The 19759-nt window shown below is 36.4% G+C and overlaps 1 protein-coding gene across 1 annotated transcript in view; it reads left to right on the top strand.

The window, feature by feature from the left end:
* Nucleotides 1–18071, top strand: part of LOC117713074 (transmembrane protease serine 11C) — a 49956-nt gene extending 31885 nt beyond the window's left edge. Inside the window, exons 6-10 of the mRNA XM_034509393.2 lie at nt 6658–6696; nt 9976–10147; nt 11597–11856; nt 14783–14925; nt 17910–18071. Coding sequence (XP_034365284.1) covers nt 6658–6696; nt 9976–10147; nt 11597–11856; nt 14783–14925; nt 17910–18071 — 776 coding nt within the window. The remainder of the gene's footprint in view (nt 1–6657; nt 6697–9975; nt 10148–11596; nt 11857–14782; nt 14926–17909) is intronic.
* Nucleotides 18072–19759: the final 1688 nt, after the last annotated feature.

Below are 19759 nucleotides of genomic sequence, written 5' to 3'. Positions count from 1 at the left end.
CTCTCTCTCTCTCTTCTCTCTCTCTCTGTGTGTGTGTGTGTGTGTGTGTGTGTGTGTGTTTGTGTGTATGTGTTTCATGGATAGATGGATTCAAAGCATGGCAGTAAGCCCTTTTAAATTGCTTTTACAAGCTTTAGGAGTGAAGCAACTCATGCATAAAGATCACAGAAGATCATAGCTCATGGAAAAATATAAACACCAAATCAAACAACGTATCCAAAAACATGTTTGTGCTTAATAAATATATTTACTGCAGGAAAAACATTTCATATAACCCTTTGATTATTATAATACTATGTCATTGCAAAGTAAGATGGTTAAACCACCTGTCATTGACTATTTAACATAAATACTAGAAGAGACATTTACATATTTCTTCCCTAATTGAAAAATAGTTATTTCCCTACAAATAATTTCTTAGGAGGGTATTGTGGTGCATGCCTTTAACCCCAGCACTTTGGAGACAGAGGCAGGCATATCTCTGAGTTTGAGGCCAGCCTGGTCTTGATAAAGTGAGTTCCAGGATGGCCAGGGCTACATAGAGTAACCCTGTGTCAAATAAATAAATTAATGATAACAATAATAATAATAATAATAATAGTAATGTGTAGCAAATTTTTAACCAATTTTATTTATTTTAATGAAAAGAGAGCTGATATTCATTCCCAAACCCCAAATTTTAACTTTATGATATTTAATACCATGGCCCATTAAGGATGATTAAGCCAATAGTTAAAATTAGCTCTTCAGGATCACTTTTACCTCATTCTGTAGCTTTTTGAGACAGCTTCATAAGAAGTTTAGGGTGGCTTGGAACTTGTTAAGGCTGCAGCTTTCCACCAACACATATCCTGCTGCAATTTTCTCTTTGTTTTATGGCTGCTTATTGGATATTGTTAGATAAACAGAACATATACTTAATATTTAATATGCATGTCATTCAAGTTTTTAATGTCCAAGAGAAATGTAAGTGACATTTCATACACTAAACAAGTTGTCTCACTAGGTGATGAGTTTGCCTATCGCTGAGGTAGCTGATGTAAACTCTGAAGCCTTGAGTAAGATGACAGTTCATTTGCAAGATAATCCCTGAGCAAGGCGACTAGTCCAATAATAGACTAGACAAATACAGTGCCAGTCCCTTGCAAGCTGTGGAAGAAAAAAAAAACACACAAAGCAATTGTGTAAAAGAAAAAAAGCTTAAAGTGCATCTACTGAGGCAAGCAGTTTAAATGAGATGCCTTATAAAATTGAAGTGCCTCATAATGTTCACAACTTTAATGGGCCATTTAAGGCTATGATTTTTATTTGTTTTTGAATAATAACAATCAGTTCCCACGCAAAAAACACTGAATCGTTTAGGTATGAAACAATGCTAAGCACTTACCCTAAATTGTAATTGCTTAAAGCAGAGCTTCAAACCGTGTGGAAGAAAAAGAAAATAATGAAACAATAAACTCCACAGACACAGATGGTGACCCTGACTCACGGCCAAGGCGTTTACAGACAAGGAGGAAGGCGTGCCCTAGCACCCGTGAGCAGCTGGCTAAAACTGAAGCATGGATTGACTTAAACACATATTTTCATGAGCCTTGACCTTGAGACAAGGAATGACTTCACTGAGTCATGATGTAAATGACTGAACAAACACCATCCTCTTCTCTTTTTTGATAAACCTTTAAAGACATTTGAAAGAAAATATGGTTGTCAAAATGTGTTTTCTTAGGTAAGAACCAATTTTCAGCTTTAACAAATCTATCTTAAAACATATCAGTTATAACACCTTGATCATCTGCATTTTGTGGACAATAAGAATTGTTAGGCAATTCTCAGAATAGTTAATAATTTATCTTTTAAATAAAAAATATTACCTCTTAAAATGTTTTCTGTAAAACTCCCAAACTTACCAAGGACTTCCCTACATCCCTAGAAATAGCCACTAACATAGGGTGGCTATTGTGGTGGTCTCAGGCATTGGGGAAGTGTGGGTTATTAACACCATCAATGACTTCCTCAAATACTTGGAGTTCTGAGTCCTCACATATTTTTTTATGTTATTCCTGTTTTCATCCTTCGGTGTCCACAAGAGTCCTTACTGTCATATCTGTTTTCCCCTAAGTTCTTTCTATCTTCACTCCATTTCTTTTCAATATTTTACAGTGGCATATATACAAAAATTAGAAAAGCAAACCTCTAAATGAAAGTATGTCAGACCATTTACTAATTATTGAAACTTCAGGATATTGTTTTTCGTAACTCCTGCAAATATCCTTTTTTTCCAAATTCCTGAGTTCACCATATAGAAAATGTAGTGAAGTTTCCCAAAAGATGTAATTAACTATGACTGTTAACATGTGGCTTCCAGCCATTAAAAATTTATTTAAAAATAATATTTCTTTGTACACATTTTAAATGTATTTTTCAATTTAGAACTTGAGACACTTATAACTAAATAATATAATTTTGTCGTAAACACTCCCTATCATAAATAATAATCAGATAGTCACTATTTAAAGGTGGTTGTGATTAATAGGGCACATGAGATAAACTACACTAAAATGTGCACAAAATAATAATATGGATATATTTATAGAATGTTGCATAATGTTATTACATAGTAATAAAATAACATAGCATACAAGTTGTTCTCTGACCTTGCATATTACACCCACACATAAAACCTATCATCTGTGAAAACAACTCGTGATTTACTCAATACTGACTTTTAAAGCCTCATCATCAACTGTTAGCAGGTAAGGTATGTACTCTAAAAAACTGACCTGCATCAGTCTGAGGGATGGCAAATGTATAACTACAGGACAATTCTGTCGAACTGAAAAAAAAAAAAAAAAAGGAAAGCAATTACTGCGGCTAGATATGCAGTCAGGTGACCAACCGAAGTGTAGAGTGAGGGGAGCATTCTGGTTCTGTTCAAGCATAACCCAGACCCACACTCTGCTCTTTTGCTTTTAATGCCAACCAGTGACATTATAACTGTGTGTGCACTAAAATATCATGAATAAGGAGATAACTTTTGAATCACAAAATAATATCTGGCTTAACAAGTTCATATAACTTACAGTTTTATAGTTTTCAGAAATCCATCAGTTGGACATTTTTAAATGTCCCTAAGATAGTATGGCTGAATGCTTTTACATAGAAAATGCAGGAAACACATCTAAAAAGTAGTAATCAGGTTATTTAGAATTTGGACTCATGTAAAGTAACAAATTTACCTAAATTGCATTAAAGTCTATATTCTGTATAATTAATATTATGAATGAGCCTGCTACTAATGTAAAAAAAAGTTATTCCTTGTTCTTAGAATTTTACAATTCGTTTCAGATTTTTTTCTCACAAGGAAAAAAGTTTACTAAAAATCAGATTGAGAGTGTTGCTCTTATAAATCCTTATCTAGCTATTGTTTGTTTGCTTGTTTGCTTGCTTTATTGAGATGGATCTCTGTGTGGTCCTCTTGCCTTGGAATTCACTCACTATGCATAAACTAGGATTGAAGAGTATAAGGATATAGAGTGAGAGTCCTCCTCCTCCTCCTCCTTCTTCTTCTTTCTTCCTTCCTTCTCCTTCTCCTCCTCCTCCTCCTCCTCTTCCTCTCTCCTTCCCCTTCCCCCTCCCCTTTCCCTCCCCCTCATTCCCTCCCCTTCCTCTTTCTTGTTCTTCCCTAAGACATAATCTTACTATGTAATTTTGGCCATACTGGAACTTTCTTTGTATACCAGACTATCCTCAAACTCACAGAAATCCACCAGCCTCTTTCATCTCAGTGTTAGATTTTAAAGGGGGGCACCCCCACACCCAGGACATAAATCCTCCAGTCCATCCAAACCTGCTTCTCATACTTCCCAACCATGAACAGTAGAGATGAATGCTATATAGGACTAATCAGAGAGTATGTTTTAAATCTAATATTCAACCTCCAACCATATTATACCTATATTTCTCTGGCCTTAAAATAAATTCTTTGACTCCTTCCCCAAAGAATATTTTGTCAGCTGTTCAAGCCTCCCATTTTGCTTAAAATTTGTTGGTGCATTCAATTATCTACAGGTCAGCCATAAAACCAAACACATAAAAAATGAACAGAGCTAGACATTATTTTTAAATTAATTGAGTTTTTGATTCACTGAGGATAAATCCACATCTGTACTTTGATAACTTAAGCCCTTGGAGAATAACAATGCATGTTTGCTGGGCAGTGTGGGTTTTTAATTTTCTTGTCCTATAAACTGGTCTGGCCTCAGCTTCACTCCTCCCTCAGCCATGGAGTGCTGGAATTACAGCTGTGAGCCACCACTCCCAGGATTCTTACCAGCCTTTGATCCACATCCTCCTTGGCAGAGATGGAACTATTGTTTTCTATGACTTCCTCAATATAGGCCACTGTAAACTGGTGTGATTGCAAGGTCAAGCCACAAAGCTTCCAACTTCTGAGTGTGAGTCAGGGGACTTAAAAGGCAGGAAATTCAGACAGCCACCGCTGTGACTCAATCTGAAAGGAAAATGACATAAGTCAGTCTCAATTCACTGTAGCTGGCCTTCCACACGTGGAAGTCATAATAACTATTCTCTGTTAAGCTATGGGATGGCACAACCTTTAAAAAGCAAACTACAAATTCAATGCATTTGTTTACTTTGGAAAGAACTACATCAATAAAGAAAACCTCAAGAAAAGAAGAAACAAACGAACACCATGACTTTTAAAACTATCAATTAAGACTAGGACAATAATTGTCCAGTCTATTTAAAAGTTTGTTTCTAAAATTTTTAATATTATTTTATATATTACCAAGCATCAAAAATTCAAAGCCAAACTATAGATACCATGTCAAATTAAAAAAAAATAGCCTCTGGAAAATAGCCATGAAGGATATATAAAAGTATGGCAGAAGACTTCTCACATAGGTGTGGCCCCTTTCTTCTGTAGCCCAGCTGACTGCTAAGTGCCTTTGCCTTTCATTTAGACAGGTCAGCATCTGGTAAAGGATTCTTTTGTCTTCCTGATTTATTGTGCAACCAAATGTAAAATGGTAAGTGTAATGAAAATAAAGTTTGGATACTTCTTCCTTGATTTATAGAAATCAAGAACATAAAATGAATCAACATAGACATTTGTAGTGTTTACCTCATCACACAGTTGATAACGCCCTTTTGAACTCTTTATGCACAACTGGCTAGTGGATTGACAGTTTCCTACATATGAAATTTGAAGTATGACTCATTTATTTTTTCTCTCCTCATACTTTTCCCACATCAATTGAGCAAATTTGAGATTCTGTTCACAAGTGATGTGCATAGGAAAACTGTCTGTTATAAATGATTCTTTCCCAAATCTATCTAGGAGTGAGAAGAAAATTTTAAACTATGTCTTATTGACAAATTAAATCCTTTTGATCCAAACTAAATGGGCAGTGAGATAGAAAACAATTGAATCATAGCACACAAAAAATATAAATTTTAAAGTATAGTAAAAATGCACCTAACATAAATACAAATGCTAAACTAAACTAAAATTACTACCTGACCCAGCTGCTCTACTCATGAACACACATGTAAAGGACCCTAAGTCAGCACATCCATATCCTCCACTCATAAACACACATGTAAAGGACCCTAAGTTAGCACATCCATATCCTCCACTTATAAACACACATGTAAAGGACCCGAAGTCTCACCAAACTATAGATATCCAAGCCAAACTATGGATATAGTTCTCATTCCTGGACAGATTTGGGAAAGAATCATTTATAACAGACAGTTTTGCTATGCACATCACTTGTGAGCATCCATATGTATTACAACACTGCCCATAAGAGCCAAGATATGGACCAGCCTAGCTATCTATCAACAGATGACTAAAGAAAATGTGATGCCTACATAAAAGGGAATTTTGTTCCTCTGAAGAAGAATGACATTATAACAGTTGCAGAAAATACACAAGGATATAGAGTATTATGTTAAGTGAAAAAAACCAAACTCAAAGAGACAAATACCATATTTTCTTTCGTTTATGGACCCTTGATGGAAAGCATTTGTGTGTGTGTGTGTGTGTGTGTGTGTATGTCCGTGTGCATGTTTGTGTGTGGCAAATTATAAAAGAGAAAAAGGAGGTCTAAAGGAATGAGGGGATAGGAACAAGAGAGGGTAATGGAATATGTGTCAAGAAAGCAGAAACATGGCCTATGTTGGAAGGAAAGGGGGCAGAATAGAACATTGAGCGAGAACAAGAGAACAAGAACAAAGTATAACTATATGTGCATGAAAATATCACAGGGAAACCAACGTCTTCATATGCTAACCAAAAATTTCATTTCAATTTTAAAAGTGCAGTAAGGTGACAACACCTTAGTTTGTAGGACTGTTGTTAGGGTATCTTCCAGGATCTGTTGGAAGGTCACCACTTCTCATATATTTCAGGACATTTCAAAGGTAAAATTGCTTTGCAAATTATGAGGAACTTTAGTGTTTTTAGAATTAAGTATAAATATTTTATTTTTCCCTACGTTAGTTCATGAACAAAACTGGCCATCAAAATAGATAAAATGTTTACAAGTTATTTCCAAAACAATGTAAGCACAATTCATTTTAAAAATAAAATGTGTTTATGAATGTAAATAATTTTATTTTCTTGACTTTTAGACATTGCAATGCCAATAGCAGAAGATCTTCTCAATACATGTAAGTTTATGGATAATGTTATTTTCCATCAAATCTTCAGCTTTAGAATGCCAAGAAGAAGCCTGAATTTAGAAATGTGTATGTTACCATAGTTATGCTTTTTTAAAAAAAAAATTCTTTAATCTTTTTTTTTATAATCCAAACTTTATCCCCCTCCCAGTCCACCCTCTGACTGTTCTACATCCCATACCTCTTCCCCCCAACTTCCTCCTGTCTCCAAGAGGATGTCCTCACCCTACCTCCCACCCCACCAGATCTCCCCACTCCCTGGGGCCTCAAGTCTCTTGAGGGTTAGGTGCATCTTCTCTGAGTCCAGACACAGCAATCCTCTGCTGTATGTGTGTTGGGGGGCTTCATATCAGCAGGTGTTTGCTGCCTTGTTGGGAGTTATCCTTAAGCTGATTGATATCATAGATTTAAAATGTGGATCATTATCACATGCCATAATGGCAGAGGGGACCCGGAGACAAATAGCAGTAATTAAGAACTTAGAATCTGCTACATATGCATTTTGAGTTTCAGATCTGCCAAATTCTAAAGGGAAGAATTAGCATAAGTTCCTTAAAGTCCCAAAGCCTTACTTCCAAATTAGCATGAAGATAAAATAAGGTAATATAAATAAGTTCCCAGAGTATATGTCCTGAAAGTGCTCGGTATATGTCAGCTATTGGTATTCTCTGTTTACATGTAAGAATCACAGGCCCAGGAACCCTGACCCTAGCAACTAACTTAGTGTGCAGAAAGCTATATGCTTTCTTTGTAAACCATTTCTTCCTCGCTAAGCATGTCATTGTTTTCACCCCACCTTCACACCATTACTTGTCTCAGGAAATAGGATCCCTGAGGTGTCTGAAACTCTGAGCAAAATGTCAAGGAGAGCATTGTGTTTGTCTGGAACTAGGACTGGGGAAGCTGGATCAGAGCAGTCACCCTCTAGAGGAAGGTAACACTCACCCAGAGTGCTCTTACCACCCCTTGGTTCCTGCTCAGCTATTTAGGAGGAACTGGGACAAAATTTAAACACAAGGCTAATTAGGGTTTCTCTTTCTTTAGATTTTTGATTAAACAACTCACACGCAACTTAATAAAGCATTCAACGAAATTATTCCAACGAAACCTTCAGTAACTATTAAAATATACAATTATTAAAATATACAATTGGAAAGGTTGTCACGTTCATAGATGTCAGGACAGGTATATGAGCAGTGCTAATAAAGAGCTCTACTCCCCAGCTGGAACACTAAGACCCTTTCATAGCAGAATTTGACTCACCCTATCGAGGGTTCTGATTACACTTCTAATAAAAAGCAGCAAGGGTATGCAGAAAAAAAAATAAATTTGAAGAATGGATAACCAGGGTGTGACTCATTGAAGTATATTAAAATCCATTAGAAGTAGAACGGTAGGAGGGCAGTAAAAGCTCTGTGGCTTCTGTTATATCTGAAAGTATCAGCCAGCAACCTTCATTATGTTCTTTAAATCCTTGAAATTTCCCATCTGTTCTCTTCTGATATAATAAAGCTACAAGGTGCCAGGAACAACTTGATCAGAGGTAATAACAAGCTGTACAAGGAAAGCTTAACACAAAGCAGCCGTGAGTAAGTGGGAGCTTCAGGTGATGGAGAAAAAGACACTATGAGTAAGGTCAGAAACAGTGAAGTCATCAGCTCCTCCCAGAGGTACCTTTCCCACAGAGAAGGATCGTTGTTTTTATATTCCTCTGAAGGAAGCTGGGTAAAAACCAGCTTCCTTTAGGAGTCGCCCAAAAAGAAAGAAGGATAGGGAGGGACCATTATCCTCCTGGGTTCTGGATTAACTGCTTTATCCTCTGTAGAGTCAACAATGAGGGAGTAGAACGAAAAAGAGAAGGGAGTGACATCCCATGAGTCAACGGGAGAGTACTCCTTAGACAGAGCAGCCAGGAGTGACTGGAGGAAGATCCCTTAACCTGAGGTTAGAGATGCGACTATAAAGTAAGAAGTGTTAAAAGCAGTGTGCAAACCAAAAGGCTTTGGAAGCTCAGTTAGGAGCTTTAGAAGTATACAGGACTCCCCAGTGTTTCTCATACCTTCCTGCCTTCAGGAAGGGAGATCTCAAAGTATATACAGCCGCTATAATCACATACCAATTGTGAAGCAATTGACCAGCTAACATTTCAAATATTAATTCACATTAACATTTCAAATGTTAATTCAAATATTCTTATCCTTGATACAAATCAATTCTGTTGTCTCAGGTCTCTTACTCTTAACTCTATTGACACAGAGGCCAGTTTATAAGAAGTAATTAGAGATATCCTCCCCTTTGTTTACTGGATATCAGTAGGCATTTCGCCAGGATCCTACCCACATATGATAATCAGAAGTGTCTCCACCATTGCCAAATTACTAGCTTCTGCCTCAATCTATGCCTTGAACTTTTACATTTGTTTTTTATTCTCCAGATAAAGTAATAAACAAGTATTTTTATTTCATGTTTTACAGGCTTTATTTGTATAAATATTTATTGAGTTTCTTTTATGTAATATGTTTTCTATGGTGAGTTCTAAATATTTTTATGGAAAAAATATAATTTCTAATCTTTAAAGATATTTAACAATGAGATGGTAATCTGTAGTAAAGATGGCAAACTTTAAGGACAAATCCATTACTTTGGTTGGTATAAAGTTAACACAGTCAAAGGAACCAGAATCAGTCTGATGAATATCAAACATGCATTATTACTACAAATTTGCTTTGAAGACATCAGAGTCTGGTTGTTTTCTATGTTTCTAAATTGAAAAGACACGCACAGTTCTACTTCCCAGAAACATATGACTTTGAAAATTCTGGCCACCCCCAGTCATTTCTTCTGTCTGGGACTTTTTTTCAGCCTGTGCCATACTCTCATAATCACTCACATTTTTGTACGAATATTTTCAATAGCATTCATTGCTGTCTAGTCATAACTAAAGTTAAAGGCCAAATATCTCCTTGTACAATTTAGTAAGGCTGGTCTCTTCTAAAAGCAAACCTATAATTCTACCTACCTCATACATCAGGTTGCAGTAAGACAAGACAGACACAGAGCACACGGTGGGCACGGGAGACTAAGACGGCAATGTACTTGGAGTATCTCTTCAGGAAATCATGTCAGAAGCAAATCTATTCTAATTTCTCCCAGACAGTGAGATTTTTCTCAGTTACTAGTTAATAATGACATATGTTTGGGGACATTTATATAGAATAGCAACACACATGAATAAGCAAATTCAACACTGATGAACTCTTGTTTGAACAGGTTGTGGACGGCGCACAATTATTCACGGAGGCCACAAAATAGCAGGAGGCCAGGATGCTGAGGTTGGAGAATGGCCCTGGCAAGCCAGCCTTCAACAGAACAATGTCCACAGATGCGGAGCCACTCTGATCAGTAACTACTGGCTTGTCACTGCTGCTCACTGTTTCATAGGGTGAGATATGACCTGGGAAGGTCTCAAGGGCACTCAAGTACTTAATATTTAATAATCTTTCCCTATTTAATGTGATTGTGTAACTATGTCCAACTGTTCAATACTCCAGTGAGGTACACCCCCAGAATTGCTCACTCATTCATCACTAAAATAGTAAGTATAGTAGTCATCCAACAGACCTTTGTCAATAGTAGAAATATTGACATTTTGAACTAGATATAATTGTTTGCTGTGGAAAACTGGCCTGTGCACTGTGGAACACAAGGAAGAACCCCTGCCCTTAGTCACCAATAATATCTGGGTAGTAACAACCTCAGTATCTACAAAACATTGGCAAAGGTGAGTTGGCAAAATGGTTTCAATGACAGAGTGGCCTCAAGCTTACTGTGTAGCTTGAACTACCCACAAACTTGCAATCCTCCTGCCTCTGCTTACTACGTGTTGTGATTACAGGTGTCAGCTACTACACCCAGATGAAATGATAAGTGTTTGAAAAAGTGATTGTCCCAAGAGACTGCAACCTTACCATCCTCCTCTTCTTTCTCAGTGCTAGGGATTGAATCCAGGGCTGAGTGTATGCCAGGCCAGCACTCTTCCACTGGCCCTGGTAAAATTTCATCTCCAACTTGGTCAGCTCTACTGAAAACCATCCTTGCATATTATAACAGTTCAGTAGAAAGCTTGGAAATGTTCCAACAGGAATACTTCTCAGAACATAATATACAAAATACTGAATAACAAAGACAGAAGACACACTTATTTTATTTGTAGTTTACAATAGCTAAAAGATGAGATTTAAACGATAAAATTTCCATAAATTCTTTGCGTTTATACCTCCACTTACTTTTTATTATGTCTTATCATTTATGTTGTTCTTTATCTTTTAAATCTCTTGGTATTTTCTATTTGAACCAAAAAATAAAATGAACTTTCTATGAATTGTCTTTTCTCTTTAATCACCTTTAAATCAAAGTCTCACTACACATAGCTCTAAATGGCTTTGAATTTACTATGTAGCCCAGAGCGGTCTCAAAATCACCATTTTCCTGCCTCCATTTCTTAAGCACTATGATCACATGCCCAGCTATTGATTATCTTTTTAGGCATATTTTATAGAGTTACTCAAAATGTGTACAAACACTGTTTTGATTTCTTCATTTATATATAGCTCTTCTGAGAGGGGACAAAAGTTTTCCATAGTAGTTTACGCCTTTAATCATAACATAAAGTCAGGAGGCAGAGGCAGATGGGTCTCTGTGAGTTTCAGGCCAGCCTGGTCTACATAGCACATTCAGACCAGCCAGAAATGCACCATGAAACCTTCTCTCTCTCTCTCAAAAAAAAAAGTACTATGAAAATTCAAATTACTTAATTAGGTTTAGACAGTTAAGACTAGTTCCTTTAGCTCTAACATACAGGAATTTTAATAAATAAATCTATTTCCTTTAGGACTGCAAACCCCAATGACTGGAAAGTTAGCTTTGGGCTTCTTTTGAGTAAACCACAAGCACAACGATCTGTCAAGAATATTATCATCCACGAGAACTACAGTTACCCTGCACATGATAATGACATAGCTGTTGTGCGTCTGTCTTCGCCAATATTATATGAAAGCAACATCCGAAGGGCTTGTCTACCAGAAGCTACCCAGAAGTTCCCGCCCAACTCAGATGTAGTGGTCACTGGATGGGGAACGTTGAAGTCGGATGGTGAGTTTCTGACATCTTTCCATTACAGGACTCCAGCTATAGAAATTAAAAAGAAACACATTTAAGAATTACAACTAAATCTGAAAAATACTTCCTCAGGTTCATTTAAATTAGTTTAATGTCCGTGCAATGGACTGACTACTGTGCTGAGCATCATTTATTTGGAAAATATAATTTCATGGAGGTGTTTGCCAATCGCATTGGGAATGGCAGCTCTCAGAGGGTTTGGGGGGCCGTTGTTTCTTAAAGATTTATTTATTTATTTATTTTATGTATCTGAGTACATTAAAGTGTCCTCAGACACCCCAGAAGAAGGCATTGCATCCCATTACAGATGGTTGTGGGCTACCATGCTGGGAATTGAACTCAGGACCACTGGAAGAACAGTCAGTACTCTTAACTGATGAGCCATCTCTCCAGCCCCGGTTTTTGTTTTTGGTTTGTTTTTTTTTTTTTTCATTTGGATACATAATTTTCTCTGTGTCATTAATTCACTCAATAAATACTTATCTTTCATCAAGGAGAAAATATTTGAGAAAAGCCCACTTATCAAATACATTCTATGACCTTAATCAGGTAAAGAGTTAGGATAAAAATATGTCCAAAACACATTTTTAAAGCAGGAAAATGAAGCTAAATGATTTTAAGATCTATAACCACAGTAGTAAGCTTAGCTAAAACTTTATAAATGACTATAAAATGTATGCTTCTGACATGTGAAAATTTGATTTTACCTTCTAAAGCATGCACAGTAAGTGTAAAACTGTAAAATATTTTTCAAAAATATCCTATTATATATGATATTTAAACTAATTCTAAAAATAATTGTTTTTAAAAATAGTTTGGTGTGTTCATAACTATTTCTTGCTTCAACAAAAAGGTTTTACATTGCTTGAAAAAAAAACACAATTTTAAAGTTAAAAAACAATTTTAAACAGAAATTTTACCAAGTGTCAGAGACTAATACTGAGTTTCTAAACAATTAATACAATCTGGAGGGCTGGCAAGATGGCTAAGCAGGTCAAGATGCTTGCCTCCAAGCCTGGGACTGTGTTTGATACATAGAACCCACACACAAGCTAGAAAGAGAACACTGGATCAAGGACCTCCACATAAAACCAGACACACTGAGACTAATAGAAGAGAAAGTAGGGAAGAGCCTTGAACACATGGGCACAGGGGAAAAGTTCCTGAACAGAACACCAATGGCTTATGCTCTAAGATCAACAATAGACAAATGGGACCTCATAAAATTGCAAAGCTTCTGTAAGGCAAAGAACACTGTCAATAGGACAAAATGGCAACCAACAGATTGGGAAAAGATCTTTACCAATCCTACATCCAATAGAGGGTTAATAACCAATATATACAAAGAACTCAAGAAGTTAGACTACAGACAACCAAATAACCCTATTAAAAATGGGATACAGAGCTAAACAAAGAATTCTCAACTGAGGAAACTCAAATGGTCAAAAAGCACCTAAGGAAATGTTCAACATCCTTAGTCATCAGGGAAATGCAAATCAAAACAACCCTGTGATTCCACCTCACACCAGTCAGAATGGCCAAGATCAAAAACTCAGGTGACAGCAGATACTGGGGAGGAAGGAGGGAAAGAGGAACACTCCTCCATTGTTGGTGGAATTGCAAGCTGGTACAACCACTCTGGAAAGCAGGCTGGTGGTTCCTTGGAAAATTGGACATAGTATTACCTGAAGACCCAGCTATACCACTCTTGGGCATATACCCAAAAGATGCTCCAACATATAACAAGGACACATGCTCTACTATGTTCATAGCAGCCTTATTTATAATAGCCAGAAGCTGGAAAGAACCCAGATGTCTTTCAAAAGAGGAATGGATACAGAAAATGTGTTACATTTACACAATGGAGTATTATTCAGCTATTAAAAACAATGAATTCATGAAATTTATAGGCAAATAGATGGAACTAGAAAATATCATCCTGAGTGAGTGAAGTAAGTCAATCACAAAAGAACACATGTGGTATGCACTCACTGATATTTGGATATTAGCCCAATAGCTGGGAATACCCAAAATACAATTCTCAGACCATATGAAGCTCAAGAAGAAAGAAGACCAAAGTATGGATGCTTCAGTCCTTCTTTGAAGGGGAAACAAAATACTCAAGGGAGAAAGTACAGAAACAAAGTATACAACAGAAACTGAAGGAAAGGACCATCCAGAGACTGCCCCACCTGGGGATCCATCCCATATACAGTTACCAAACCCAGTCACTATTGTGGATGCCAAGAAGTGCATGCTGACAGGAGCCTAATATAGCTGCCTCCTGAGAGGCTCTGCCAGAGTGTGACCAACACAGAGGTGGATGCTTGCAGCCAACCATTGGCTGAGCATGGAGTCCCCAATGAAGGAGTTAGAGAAAAGACTGAAGGAACTAAAGGGGTTCACAACCCCATAGAAAGAACAACAATATCAACCAACCAGAAACCCCCCCCCCCCCGAGAGCTCTCAGGAACAAAACCACCAATCAAAGAGTACACATGGAAAGATCCATGGTTCCAGAAGTATACGTAGCAGAGGATGGCCTTGTAGGGCATCAGTGGGAGGAGAAGCCCTTGGTCCGGTGAAGGCTCGATGCCCTAGTGTAGGGGAATGAAAGCGTGTGAAGGCCAGAGTGGGTGATGGGGGGAACACATTCATAGAAGCGGGGGAGAGGGGATGGGATGGGGGCTTCTGGGGAAGGGGACCAGGAAAGGGGATAACATTTGAAATATAAATAAAGAAAATATCCAAGGGATAAAAAGAAAGAATACTGACACTCAAGGAGTGACCTCTGACCTCCACATCCGAGTGTGTGTCTGTGTGTGTGTGTGTGTGTGTGTGTGTGTGTGTGTGATTTTTTAAGTTCTCTTTTTAAAATTACATAATATTCTTTCTTCAGGAGACAGTCCTAATATACTCCAGAAAGGAAGAGTGAAGATTATAGACAGTAAGACCTGTAATAGCGGAAAGGCATATGACGGCATGATCACACCTGGAATGCTGTGTGCTGGGCTCCTGGAGGGCCGTGTTGATGCCTGCCAGGTAATTCTCCCCAGTTGCTTATATGATTTTTTTTTCTTGGTGGCTTTAGATTTTCAATGGCAGTGTGATTTTCTCAATATTAAAGTCATCTAATTAAAATACTTATTCAAGATCAGCAGACCTGTTAATGAAGCTGTGTTCTGTGGAACTAGGGAGCGACTCAGTGAGGACTGAATAGATGAACCACAACACTGGTGGCTTCAGTTTGACTGGTCTGTCTCCAAGAAACCTTCAACTTTCATTAACACTGATTACACTCATAGAGATTTCACAACCTGGCTCATCCATCCTAATTATTTTATTTATTTAACAATGTCTATGTGGAATCCCACATAAGAGGCATGGTTTCAAGATCATTGCGATATTCATTTACTTTAGTTATGGTAAACTTTGCAGCATATTTTAGTTTGAAATCTGTTTTTGATGAGTAGTTTCGGCAGAGTCATGGTAACTCATCTACCTTAGCTGACAGAGCAGGGGAACTTAAAAGGGAACTTTGATCTTGTGCCCATTCACTGAACTCTAAAACCAGAAACTTTTCCTTATTAATGTGCTGTTAATATTCCTATGCTATTAATAAGCAATCATCCCTGATTGTCTAGTAGTAGTCTAGGCAGACACAACTAACGCTAAACCCGGGAAGATATATAGGGATGTTGAGATTACTAAGTGAATTCCTGCACTCTAAGAGCAAGAAGACATGCAAATAAGTATTTATAACACAAAATTGTCCTCTATAATTGCAGGTTTTCATTGTTCTAGTTTGCATACTAAAATAAACCTTTTCTTGAAGATCATGAAAAGTTTAAACCCCCATTATGCTTAACTGATTAACTAGACTTGTGTGTACTAACCTGTCACTGCCTAAGACCTACACTTCAGCAACTGTGTTTACTGCACCCTAGTGACTTTTACTTCCCTCACACCTATTTTAATAATCTTGAATCACGGAGTGATCTGTCAATTTTCACTAGATGAGATATTTCCTACTTACAGACGTAAGGAATTTAATAACATCTAAGTGTATCTGTTACTGTGCTATGTCAAATCTTCCCTGTATGCTTTTATTAAATATTATACTATGTCCCAATCCTCCTTAGAATACTATAGCTTTCTTAATAGCTAGAAAAATTGAAGAAATTAAGTGAAAACCTCTTTAATTTCCTTTCCTCTTACTCCATTTCTATTTGTACTCATGTTCACCCTCTGGTTTCAGCAAGTTTCTTCTACTATTTAAAACTAATCTCGATTGTTTTCTTCACCATCTCCTTCCATCTACACAATTATTTGTACTCTCTGTTAATATTGTTTGATATTTTTAAATTTCCCCCATTCTGTTGATCCCTTCCGTACATTATGTCAACATTATCAAATCTCTCACTCAAGCCAAATCCTAGGAATTTCCTGCAACTCATATAAATCAATGCCAAAAGCACAATGTATTGATTTTTAAATGGGAAAATGGCCTAAATAGACATTTTTTGAAAGAAAAAATACAAATGAGGTGTCAAGAAATATCTCAGTAGCATCCTTGCTAAACAAGCATTAAGACCTGAGTTTGTATTCTCCTTCCTCCACTGGGAACACAGTACTCTATATAAATAATTATAGCACTTGGGAGACAGAGAAAGGAGGACCTCTAGATAGTTGGATTAGTGAACTCCAGATTCAGTGAGAAAGCCTGCCACAAAAATATAAGTTGAAGAGTAATGAAGGAATACACATGACACCAACTTGTGATCTCCACATGCATACAAATGTGCACACACGCAATGCACACACATAAAAATCAGAAACACATTTTTGTATGAAAAGTTGCTCAAAATCAATGATCACAGAAGTGGGAAAATTAAAAACACAATAAGATATCACTTTAAGATGATATTAATTGTGACTATAATAACAACAAATTGTCTGCAAAGATGTAAAGAAAATTATATACTAGTGATAGGATAGAAAACAGTACAGTCATGATGGAAAACTAGTATATAGTACTTCCAAAAATAAACAGAAAATGAGAAGGTCTACACAGAAAGTCAAAGTCAAATACTGCATGATCTCATGGAGTCTTTAAAATATCGACTTCACTAAAACAGAATATGATAATGTCTGAAAGAATTGGAGAGATGGTTTAGCATTTAACAGCATGTACTGCTCTTGCAGAAGACCTAAGTACATTTCATTCCCAGCACCAGCATAGGGTGGCTCACAGCTGCCTCTAATCCAGTGTTAGGGGATCTAAGCTCCAGTCTGACCTCCACAGTCTCTGGCATACATAAACATGCATGGGAATAAGAATATGTCTTTAAAACAAATAATAGCAATAATAATAACAGTTATTAAAAGGAGGAGTTGGGAAGAAATTGATGGACATTATTCAAAACAGGCTACAAATTTTTCTTTAAAAGGATTCTAATTCAGGGGATCTATGTAAAGCACAATTACTTAATAATAACATAATATCTATTTGAAATGTGATGAAAGTAGAATCTTAAGTATTTTCATACAAGAAAGCAAATATGTGACATAAAAAGTTATTTTCTTTAATATAAGGAATATCATTTGCTTAAGAATGGAGACGTATATCCAATTTTAGTGGATGGTAAATAGACACCTTCATTTTTCCCTTAGCATAATAGTACTATAGGGGTGACTGTTCCTCAATATGGAGACATTTGCATGAGAAGAAATACCTTCAATAACTACTTAGTTAATAAATAAGTTGAAACCTTTCAAACTAATTTTTCATTATTACATCACATTAGCCAAAGAAGTATACTGACATACTAGACTTTAGCATATAACAATAATAGGACAGATAAAATGTGTTAGGCTGGGATCATTTTAAGTATTGAAATATCCAAAGTGTTTTGTTTTGTTTCATTGGCCTCCCCTGTCATTTCTACAAAAGAAAAAAAAAAAAACAGATACATTGTTTCTTATTAACATATATCATTAACCATATCTTTTTTTTTTGTCTCCAGGGTGATTCTGGTGGACCATTGGTTAATGAAGACTCTAAGGGCATCTGGTTCCTTGCTGGTATTGTAAGCTGGGGCGATGAATGTGCACTTCCAAACAAGCCTGGTGTCTACACTCGGGTGACACACTATCGAGACTGGATCACATCCAAAACTGGTCTCTAGTGTAGTTGTTCTCTGTAGAGTCAAGCTCGGTGGTTACATATCTGTTAAATAAGTTTGTAATCCCCAAACCACATTTTCTTAGATATTTCTCCTCTCCTACACATTTACATATAAAATTTAATGGCATGAAATTTTAGATTCAAGACTTGTTTATTAAAGTTTGGCAAATCTTTAGTGAGATTATGAACCAAAATACATATTTTTCTCCTTTACCCATTTTGAGGATAGATATAATTATTGAACTGAATATGGTTTCAGTTATTAAGGAAATAGTCTCTGATACGTTGGAGGGACATATATTTGGGTAATGTATCACATGTGCATTAATTATACATGTTTCTAATTGTACAGCCCTCTTCTATTGACCAGTTGATAAATTCTCTGGAATCAACGTGTTTGAAGACAGAGTCCAGTGCATTATAGTAACACTGCCCATAAGATATACTCTAAAAAATATATCTATTTTCTTTCTGGTCTTCTAACTCTTCCTTATCTTAAGCAATAGAAATCAAAATGGTAACTCTGTGGAGTGTATTAATATACCACAGTATTTACTGACTTTTCATTCTCTCTTGACTGTGAAATTGAAGTCAGAAAGTGGTTTTCTTGCAAGAGGAACATTATCCATGGGCATATTAATTTTGTTTCAATAGGTGGCTTTAATTCAAAATGCAAATAATACTGCATTGTTTGTTTTCCAACTCTTAAAATTTCTCAACAGTACTATTAAGCAACTAAATAAACAATATAAAAAAAATGTTTTCATGTCACTCTGATTTTGCCCAGACAAAAAATATTCTAGTGGAGGGTACAGGGATCTGAAACTGCACAGTGACGTAAATTCTGCTGCTTAGTTGTCATTGCTCCAAAATGTTACTTAATCCAAGTGCTTTCTCAGACAGGAGTCCATCACTGTCTCTACAGCACATTACATTTCTCTGCTTCATCACTAACAATTTACAGCTACCACCATAACCATCATGACATAAATTCCTAATACTCCCTACAAATTTATTTATTTATTCATAATATTAGCTAACATTTACTGGTTCTTACTTATGCCAGGCAATATACATAATTAAAGTCAATGAACAACTCCAGGGAAATAGTCCACTGGTATTTCAATGTTGTAGATAAGTTAACTAAAGCATAGAGATGGCCAGCAATTTTCAGAAGATCAAAAAGTCTCTAATTGACTAAGCTGACATCTAAATCACACAACTCTATTTCTGAGCTCACAATTTTAACAGATTGTTATGTTACAGGATATTGTTATGACCTAACTATTTCAAAAGAAATTAGCAAACAGAGCTTGGTAAAGAAAATATGACTTACTGGTAGTTTAACCAGACTAGGCCTCTTGCATCATGTTCTAAAATATAAAATTTCTTGGAAACACTATGGATTAATAGTAGGTGTATTACATGGATGCTTTGATAATATTCAACTTATCATGCTATATATTCCTAAGAATTAGTATTTTTATTATTTGTATTTTAGAAAATAGGTATGAACAAAATAAAAGTGTATGCTCATTGGTTAAGAGGGACCTAGCTTGGATAAAGCCATGACTTTGGCCATGGAAGAAGGTGGGCTTTTGTTGACAACCCCTCAAATTAAGTAGGAGTAGATCCAAAAAAATTAAAAACAGTTATTTATTACCTCCTCTGAAATCTGCTATGTTCTGA

The sequence above is a fragment of the Arvicanthis niloticus genome, chromosome 7 (genome assembly GCF_011762505.2).
Source record: "Arvicanthis niloticus isolate mArvNil1 chromosome 7, mArvNil1.pat.X, whole genome shotgun sequence".
In the NCBI taxonomy this organism is placed as follows: Eukaryota; Metazoa; Chordata; class Mammalia; order Rodentia; family Muridae; genus Arvicanthis; species Arvicanthis niloticus.
This window is presented reverse-complemented; position numbering and strand designations above follow the sequence as displayed.